Source organism: Pollicipes pollicipes, unplaced genomic scaffold (genome assembly GCF_011947565.3).
Source record: "Pollicipes pollicipes isolate AB1234 unplaced genomic scaffold, Ppol_2.1 Scaffold_7261;HRSCAF=8764_pilon_pilon_pilon, whole genome shotgun sequence".
Taxonomy (NCBI): domain Eukaryota; kingdom Metazoa; phylum Arthropoda; class Thecostraca; order Pollicipedomorpha; family Pollicipedidae; genus Pollicipes; species Pollicipes pollicipes.
The window spans coordinates 50649409-50659206 of record NW_023597054.1 but is presented as its reverse complement, the minus strand read 5'-3'; the positions used below and the strand labels follow the sequence as shown (position 1 = coordinate 50659206).

The following is a 9798-nucleotide window of genomic DNA, read 5'->3' as shown; positions in this document are numbered from 1 at the left end:
GGCCAATGACCTCAGAAGATCCTTTCACAAAATCTGGGCCGGATTCGAGTCCCGGGATGTCTGCAATACAATACAGATGACAGAATATGCAATGCAGATGGCGTGATCCGTTTGGAGAGGCGGCGCGCGTGTCCGGGTGACGTCACGCTGGGCATCGGCGGGGCACCGTTACATGCGCAGATGGGCTGCAACTGAAGGCTGCAACGGCAATGAATGCACTCATACGTATTGAGCAAGTATCCCTGCTCTTCAGTAATCAGTCTCGTCTTTTCTGGTGCATTACACGGTTGTCCTGCCACAGAGAGCAGAGCTACCGCTCTTTTTCACCATTGTGGTAGAGTTTGCAGTGTGGCTAGACCCATCCCTGCACCGATCCGTCCCAAAACGACCCGCACCTGGAAGTCAGTAGGAGTGACGGATTTGAAATTTGGTAAACTCATTTTTAGCTTCAGCAGGAAGGGCACCCCCGGGTACACGGTGGTGTCCGGCGGATCCTTTGTCAGCTCGAAATGTATCTTGGCGTAAATCTCTTCTGGGTCGGGCGCCGGCTGCAACAGAGAAGACCATTGTGCTGAAGTTAAGTAGTAGCAAACATTCCTTCTCACATGGCCCGATGACTAACGCAGGCAGGGCGAAAGCTCATTACTCTGCTCCCGACTTTACTTTCGGACTCACTAATTATCACTGGATGGGAAGAGCTCATTACTTTTGACAGAGAATTAGTTATCTCTTAGCAAGGCGAGAGAAATCCAGCGCACAGCATGCCTGCCATACTCGATCATCACAGCACAGATCGCTCTAAAACCATGGCCATGCGAATTAGAACCGTACACTGCTCCAAGGTTGTCACGGTTTCAGAAAATATACTGGTCCGTATTGGGAGACAGCTTCATGGTATACATACATGAATATATGTATATATGCATATATGTATATTGTTATGTGCATACCTATATATATATATATGTATATATATATATATATATATATATATATATATATATATATATATATACACTGCTGTTGCTTCTGAACTTGTATATTAATGGAAGAAACGCTCACATTCTAAACGCCTAACAAGCACCATAATGGTATGAACAAACACCATCGTATTAGTATTTCGGTATTTCGAGATTACTCGTCTGCATGATGTCTGTCTGTGTGCATTGGCCATATCCGCCTATGTCCTGGAGGGTAAAAGGGAAAATCATAAGCTAACAGACCGATGTTAAACGGAATGTTCCACAGTTGTACAGAGCTTTTAACTGAAACTGTCATGTTGAAGACTATTCGGTGCAGTTCACACCCCGTTCTTCTGAAAGCCTGAAACGTTCTAGTTTCTGGGCTAGACGGCTGCAAAGATGTGCAGACTATTCGGGAGACTATTTCAAGTTCACCCAAACATCCATTACGCTAAATTAGCGTAATTCAAGTCATGCCACTCCATTGGCAATGCAGCGATCAAGGCCAATGAAAATATCATAGTCGACTATTGTGTTAGTAGCATATATTAATTATAAATGCAAATAATGTATCATTGTCGACTGCTTGTATTAGTGAACCATCCGAATGAGTCGACATACGAAGTTGAAGGAAGGCCCTCTCTACCAACATTCTGGCAACATTAACCGTTTGGATAAGTTCTTTCGGTCCAAAGATCTCATTTATAACTAGATTCATGCAGGCCAGGTGGTAATGAGAATGTGAACGGAGTCTGAGACAGGCTAACCTCGATGGGGCCCTTGTGGCCCTTTGTTGGAAAGGTATCTTTATGCCCTTTATGTCCCTATGCATCGAGCAGCATATTTGCTAAGCAGAGGAACTATGTTGTCTTGGGCAGCCTCTTCCACCCAAAGGTATGTCAATAGTTATAAGTTAGCTTATGTCATCATATCTGATGCTTACTTCAATATCTTCAACTGCGGAACATTCCCATTAAGGCCAAGGAGTTGTGTGACATATCTATCTTCCTCTGTTACCTATGCAAAACAGCCGAACCTTTGCCAAAGTATCGTGGTTGTTCAAATTCGGCTTTGCTATTAGCACGGCATCTCCGTGAAGAGGAGCAGCAAATGAAACAAGTCGGCGCTGGATCCCGGGGTCGGGGAAGCCCGGAGCTTCCGCCCTCCGTCGAGTAATTGTGCACCACTCACCTCCGTCTCCGTCTCGTGGGAAGACAGCGCTCCGCCTGAAAAGGGGAATGTGTGCTGTAACTCCTACACTCGACTGATAATGCTTACATAGGTGTCATATCAAGGATGATTCCCACTGATATCCGCTCCGTGTTTGTGACACACACGCTGACGTCATCACATTGAAAGCATCCAGCCATCGAGCGCTTAGTGGCAGACCCGCCAAATGCATGTGTGTTGTGGAAGTATGCAACGAAAGTTTGAAAAGCTCTGTTTTGAGACCAGTTGGCACATGTGTGCAAACGTTCCGGATCGCTCGTCGCAACGTTCCGACATGAACGCCGCCGGCCAGTGATCTCTGTTCTGTGGGGTGAACTATCAACACGACAGTAAGCTATTCATGTCCTGACATGTCATGCCGTGATTTGTGAGGACCCGCAAGACGGCACTGTATCCACCAAGCTCTGCTAGATGTACTGGTGACAGCTTTTGGGATGATTTTGTGGATGTTCTTTATTTCAGCACCCCAAGGCATAAACTGATGCCTTTGGACTTTCAGCGTGCTTGTTTAGAAGCAATGAGAGATATGCCGAAGTGCGTATGTTCTAGAAAACCGAGAGTAGTTCAATAATGAACGATTTAATCTTTGAGTCTGCTGGAGACGTTTGAGCTCCTTTCAGGTTGCAAGTGATCATCGGGTTTTCGGATGACAGGTCACCAGTGGTTGAGTGATTCACAAATCAATCTTAGCTTTCTCTGCGCTCAACTGTTTCATCTCACCTACCATTCGCGCAAGGTGTCTCTGTTTTTCGTCTTTTTCGGTGAGCCCGTCTGCAGGTCAAACGAATAGATACTGGGCTGAAAGTTGCACGCGATGCACGTGCCCACAATACAGCATTCTACGTTTGACTCATGAGCCGGTGTTGTCCAACGTTTCGGCGTGGCACGTGCCGAAAAAGCCGTTTTTAGGCCCGTTGGAGTTGCATTGTGAACGTCTGGAAATGTGACTTGCGGGAAACGGGAGCGCAGCCGATCGGCATCGTGGCCACATCGCGACAACAAACGGTCGGAGCGACTCAAAATTGGCACCGTTCGAAAGATAGCTGAGCGAGGTATCGTGTTGCGTCACACGTGTGATAGCACAAGTCAGGTGTTACGTACACGAAAACCATCAAGACAGATTTGAACGTTTGTGACAGTTTTTTACATTTTATGGTACAACTCGATGGGTATGATGGGCATGATGGGTATGGTTCAACTAGCTCTGTCCCACTGCATAACTTTTTAAGTAGAGCGTCGGAAATCGGACGTGCTGTGTGTGAGCCGGCGTCCAGAGGTAGTCTATTCAGCTTTTTTCATTCATTAGTGTAGGCAAAACAGGTGTCACATAGTGAGAACAAAAATGCATTTCTCTGCGAGAAAAAACTGCGCACATCGACTTCTTAATGGGTGGCGAAATGTTTATAAATATTTCATACAATCCAATTCGGAGTTGCAACAGAATGCGACAGAAACGTCGTAAAAACGATGATGGCAGGAAGGAGGAAGTCAATGCGACCCCTTCCCTGCCGTTTCCAAGCTAAGAAAGGTAGTGCCTTGTGGAAAAGCAATACTGAATATGTCCAAAAAATCTTACAATTATCAATAAGCAACATGCTGCCAAGTCCATATCGACCCTTCACAGAAAGACCAGGGCTTAAATGCTCTTCAAAATAACAATTTTTGAACATAACCTTATTTTTTTAACTTAAAGCACCCTTATGTATGAAATCATGCCCCATAGAGAGACGATAGCAAAGCATGCATAATTAATGCCCCGAAAGATGCCGAAAGTTTGCGTGCAATTGTACGACATGCCGGAGAGGCATACTGCGAAAACCTTAGTGGGGCCGTGTGCCAAACCGATCGTTGTCTGGAAGCGCTGGGTGTTGCGCGCGGTCTGCCGGCCTCGGACCTCAAGCGTATCCACGAGACCCTTGTGAACTCAAAATCAGGTCAGCAGCTGCTGCAGACGCGCCTCCCGGTCAGATCCCTACCGATTCTCCTAAAATGCAGGGGCTGATGCAACCATGATATGGCAAATTAACAGCCTGGCTCCGCACCGGAGACTGGTTGGTACCAGTTGAAGTCATGGGAACGAAACTACTGACTTCCTGACTAGCAAAGGGGTAGCTATTTGTTATTTATTATACCTGGCCCCTTATTTATTTACCAAGTTAGTTGTCACGTATGCTTTTTGGTGCGTGAAGCGAATCTTAGCCGAACAAAATTGCGAAAAACACACCTCTGGAGAGCATTGGAAAGACACTGTGACACTACTGATCTGTAAAGTCAACAAATATGTAGTATAGTCTGTGGTGCCTTTCTGTCACCTGTTAAAAGCTATCCTGACTAAAGTTATTATGCTTCAAAGTGATGTGTGGCTCAGTTTCGCCAGGGCAAGAGCAAGAGAATGAGCAAATTCTTGCTCATACAGCAAAACGTCAATGATTCGGCAGACGCTCTGCACTAGCTCACGCTGTAAGCATTAGCGGACACAGACAAACACTAAGCTTTGAGTTTGGTCCGACTAGGATGGTCTGTTGTAATTTGTTCCAGTTTTGCAATAACTTTTCACCGATAAGCCCGCGAAAGTGTTCACGTTTGTCACCGATCATAGCCGGTGAATCATAATATTTGTCACCGCCTGTCCAGCGTCACGTACAGGCGGATCAGCGGGTGGCTGAACGCTGGAATTTGAACACGACGCGAGCGTGCAGGAGGCGGCTTTCAACGGGTAAACCGCGAGCCGCTACAGTCCAGGGTTCGGACACGCGACAAAAGGGTTGTTTTGGGCCCATCAGTTTTGCACGGGCGGCCCAAAAATGTGACCGACAACAAAGCCGACGAGGATCCGTTCGAAGCCGCGGCCACATATCGGCAACCAGAGGTCGGAGCAACAAGGACTTGACACGCTTGGGTGTCAAGTTCTTGTTTCGAACAATTGAACGGGGAATCATGTGGTGCCAGATGCCGAGAAGCACTTGCCACTTGTCACGTACACAGAGGTGTCAAGGATAGATGTGCAGTTTTGTAAGTTTTCACGTTTTATATCACAGCTCATCAGCCAGAGCGGGAAGAGACGCGAATCCAATTTCAGAGCGTTGACGAACGTACCGTCTGCAATTTATGTGACCAACACGAGTTTGGACGTAGTACGAAGGCACTGAAAATCCGCGAGAAACCCGGAGATGTCGGCATTTTGAAGAAAAAAAAACACCACCCTCCTATGTCTTTGGTGGTCAGCACATCACAACCGTTTCCTCCCAGGCATCCCGGCAGCCTGAGATCGGGTCAACCAGGGAACATCGTGAATGGAAATGCATCCCCAAATCATGCAAACACAACTCGTCCATGGAAGCTCCGTCGCTTAGCAAAACAAGCCTGCTAGCACTAGTGTAATCCAATGCCCTAATTTCTTGCCACGTGAAGCGTTCGATTACAACATTCTGAAAGGTCGGGGAGTTGAAAATGGGGAGATCAGCGACGTGTTCGTGGCATGTGTTAACGTGATCGCCTTGCCTACCGGTTTCTGAACCGGTAGGCAAGGCGGTGCGGTGAGAGGGAGCTAAATTATTATTTCCGTTTTCCGGAGACACTGTCCGAACCACTCCAGTCATGCTCGCCAAACTTCCATCTTTCACAATCAATCACTTTGACGCGCACTGCAAGGTAAGCAATTTGTGTTTGTGTCCACATTGAATTATGACGTAACAAGTAAATAACTGCAAGGTCGTTTTTACCCGACATGTTATCATCCGCAATTTTCCTTTCCTGCTGTGGATTATGTCAGTGTAAGTCATCGACTGCATATTTTGGTCACCAGCCAATGCCAATCAGGCTGTACGATGTCACAGAAACATACCAACACAAATCAGGTCAGGCCAGCTAATAATTCGTCATGCCTAAGTTATTTATAACGCCCATTTGTGAGAAACACCTCAGTTTTACCCAAAAAATTCGAAACCAATGGCTTCTACAATTTAAAAAACAACACGTTAAGAGTCTGAAGCGCCAGTGTGAATTTTTTTTTGTTTTTATGAATATAAAGCCATTGGACCACTATTGTTGGTGATGAAAATGATTGAACCTGGTCCTCAATTTTGGCGTTCATGTATTTTTGCAGTATTCTGCGGTTAAACTTTTACGCATTGTTTAATGTGTGTTGAGCGATGATTGCCGTCCGGTGACTTCACAAATTTAACTTAAGGATTTCTGGTTGCGTAATGCTCGCATATTTGCCATCGTGAGATTCGATACTGAGATGCCATAACGAACTAGACCAGCTCCCAAGTCAGTTGCTGATGGTGAAGTACCCCGAACAAGTTCGTAGTAATACCAAACTGGTTTACCTCAAACCATGAAAATAAATTGCAGACTTCGCTCCGAAAGTTTTAGTTGAGTTTGAGTCATGTTTTATGTTCCGAGCAGGCACTTGGTGGCGTAGAAATGTCAGTTAAGCAAGGATTACTTCTAGCTTTAATCTCATCTTTAGCAACCGGCTCAAACGCATAACTTAGCGGCACCTTTGTTGCAGTTCGGCTTACATAAGGTATTCAAACGTTTGTTGCACTTCGGTTTAGTGTGACATCAAACCATTTGTTGCACTTAAGCTTAAGTGAGGTATACATACATTCCTCGCAATTCGGCTTACTTGAGATGTTCAAACTTTTGCCGCACTTCGGCCTACTTGAGATGTTCAAACCGTTATTGCGCTTTGGGTTGCGTGAGGTGTCCAAAACTTTGTTGCACTTCGGCAAACGTGGGATATCCAAACCTTTGTTTCAATTCGGCCTACGTGAGATATTCAAACCTTTGTTGCCGCTTGGCTTACGTGAGATACACAAATGCTTTAGCTGAAAGGCCGACCACGTCTCTGAGTCATCAAATCTAATCTGAGGGGTCTAAACTAAATGACAAAATGCGACCATTGCTCCCAACACCCGGCAGATTTCGAACATGTTACATTGTCGCCGTGCGATGCATTTCTATCCTTTTACACTGTCCCAGTGTGCGGCATGCCACCAACGATCATGTCCTTTGAGCTTACCGAAGCAGCAGAAGAGACAGACGACGACGGCCAGCAGGCCAACGGGCCTGGTGAGCGGTGACATGGCGGCGCCCTCTGTGTGACTCGCCTGTGCCCAGTCGGAGCTGACAGTGTCGGCGACGTGTCCACACTGTCCATGTTGTCCGGGCGCCGCTGGCAACGGCATGTGATGACTTATTCAGGTACAGCGATCAGTGACGGCTCCCACGGCGACCTGTCCGCCACCTGACGATTCCCACGGTCGAAGGCGGCTTTTTAGAGCCACGGCGCTGAGTACATGAGGAGGAGAGCTGGTTTGCTTGCGACTCGTGTTGGTAGGTGCGTGATCTGTGATTTAGGCCGCTAAACTCAGGGTGATATTGGTCATTTATTCGGCACGAAGTCCCTTACTTGCTCAGAGAACGGTATAACACCATGTGCCGAAGACTTAGGAGTCAATTAGGATAGCCTCAATGCAAAATCTGTTTGCAATCCTATTTCCTGGAGAGTCATTCTTTCGCAGAAAGGCATTCTTCAAAGCTCGAAATGTTGTGAGAATTTTGCATCTGGTACATTTCAAGCTTGCTTCGCCAGCCACCGCCGGACCAGAGGCTTCAGAGCCCCATTGAGGACTAATAGGTACGACCTTTGAACCGTCCAATCCACCATGCTGCAATGCTTTGTGACTGAATCTGCAACCCTCTTAAAGTCGATGCATTTCAAATTTGAAGATCTTGCAAGACATCTCAAGTGTTGACGTCTTGTAAAAGTCCTGTTGGTGCATTTGGCGTTCAGACATCAGACAACGTACACCTGTGGCACAAAACGCATTCCTAAAGATTTCTGGCATGTAACCGTTTTCTCGTATGTTTGATTAGAAGGAGTTTTCATACAATGCAGACGAATTGGGTCATCGAACGTGATACGAGGTCAAATGCGGCGAACGAAGGAATCTTGCGGGAATGTTCTTTTCCTTTTGCGATTAAGATTGACATGTCTCTGATCACATTATGTGATATTCTATCTACTGAGGCAAGTGATACCCAACGTCATGTGTTTTTTATCATATTCTGGGTTAGTTTTTGAGATAACAAAGGTTTGTCGAAGAAAAAAGGCTTGAAATGCATAAAATAAGTTTACTTGTCTTGGTCCACACTCACTGACAGAACAGCAGTGGTATGCGAAAGCGTGTCAGGGGCTGAACCATATTCACCGTCATCATTTCAGCGATACCAAATAACTTTCCTTACAGTCATGTTGCACACAGTTCAAAATATGTAAATTAGGAATTCATTTGCTACCGTTAAAGATACGGTGACCTGTCCTAAATAATGCAGAAGTAAGCTTCAAGACATATCGGTTTGATGTACTTATGCCTAATTTTCTTTCAGGTTTGGAAAGACGGACGGAATTTAGGACGGCCCACGTTGACGATGAGGTCAATGGCAACTTTACCCAGGATTCCATGAACCATCAAATACTGCACCAGCTGGGGGCCCAGGACGCCGTCGCAGCAGCTCTCGTGACAAAAGGAAGGATGGACACTGGGCGATAGTTACCACGGTTGGTTTGTGACAATAGGGGGAATTGACACTGGGCGATAGTTACCACAGTTGGTTTCACGCCCAAATCGCACGACGAGGACCACGGTTGGGATTTTTATTCACATCGGGAAACATCGGATGCGATGAAGGCGTACACTTTGAACAAGTGGGGATAATTTCATCGCGGCATGCTGATAATGATTCCTCATGTGCGTGTACACGAGTCTGTCCTTGCTCCACGCCAACTATGCCCGCGAGCCTAGTCATGCTCCAAGTCACCATGTCCACGAGGATGTTCTTGATCCACGCCACTCACGTCCTCAAGTCCGTCTTTGCTCCACGCCACCTATGTCCACGAGCCCTCAACGACGACATACTGCGGCATGGGGCCCCACCAGACGACCAGGGGCCATCGCTCAAGGCTCGAGCACCCCTATAAATGGTGTCCGCGGGGTGCAGGATGAGGCCTTAATGAAAAAAGAAGGTTGAATAACTCAATTCTCCTTTGCTGTTTACATCATTCCGTTCGGTAACATGAGCTTGGCGGGTCCCGGTACATGGGTCGGAGTCATGCTAAGCACACGTCACGTGACGCAGTCTCACCGAAAAGTGCAGTTAGCTTTTCCAGTTTAGCCAAAATTATGGGCTCTGCATGAGCTACACTTTAGTAGCAGCGTATGTTCGTCAAGGGCGGACGACCAAATTGGACATCAAGCTACCCATTTGTTAGCCCCTTCGTCCAACCCGTGCACGGCGGTCCCGTCCACCAAGGGGCGTGTCAACCGCAGCCGACAGCGCAGCCGGTACGAAGCTCTTGGTGGACAGGGCGGTCCCTGCCGCTGGGTGCAGACGCTCGCGCCGCGGCGCTGCCTCGGCAATGACCGGGTGAAGGTCACTCCAGGCGAAGGCCTTCACGTGGCGCCGTCAGTAGAGCGAACGATGGCGTTGTGTAGCAGACCGGCCACCCACTGTCTGCGGCAGGCTGCAGCCGTCCAGGGATGTCGGCCGTGTAGTGGTTAAGCTGCATGTCTGGCAAACGGAGGTACGTTGTTCG

General features: G+C 47.2%; 1 protein-coding gene and 1 long non-coding RNA gene across 2 annotated transcripts in view; both read right to left on the bottom strand.

The window, feature by feature from the left end:
• Positions 1-440, bottom strand: part of LOC119111587 (uncharacterized) — a 10652-nt gene extending 10212 nt beyond the window's left edge. Inside the window, exon 1 of the mRNA XM_037235397.1 lies at positions 396-440. Within this exon, the coding sequence (XP_037091292.1) occupies positions 396-440 (45 nt within the window). The remainder of the gene's footprint in view (positions 1-395) is intronic.
• A 42-nt stretch (positions 441-482) lies between these two features.
• LOC119111843 (uncharacterized) lies at positions 483-7310 on the bottom strand. The gene is made up of 3 exons (XR_005095628.1): positions 7222-7310; positions 2154-2188; positions 483-548 (listed from the first exon to the last, which is right to left on the bottom strand). It is a non-coding gene; the product is annotated as an uncharacterized LOC119111843 (long non-coding RNA).
• Positions 7311-9798: the final 2488 nt, after the last annotated feature.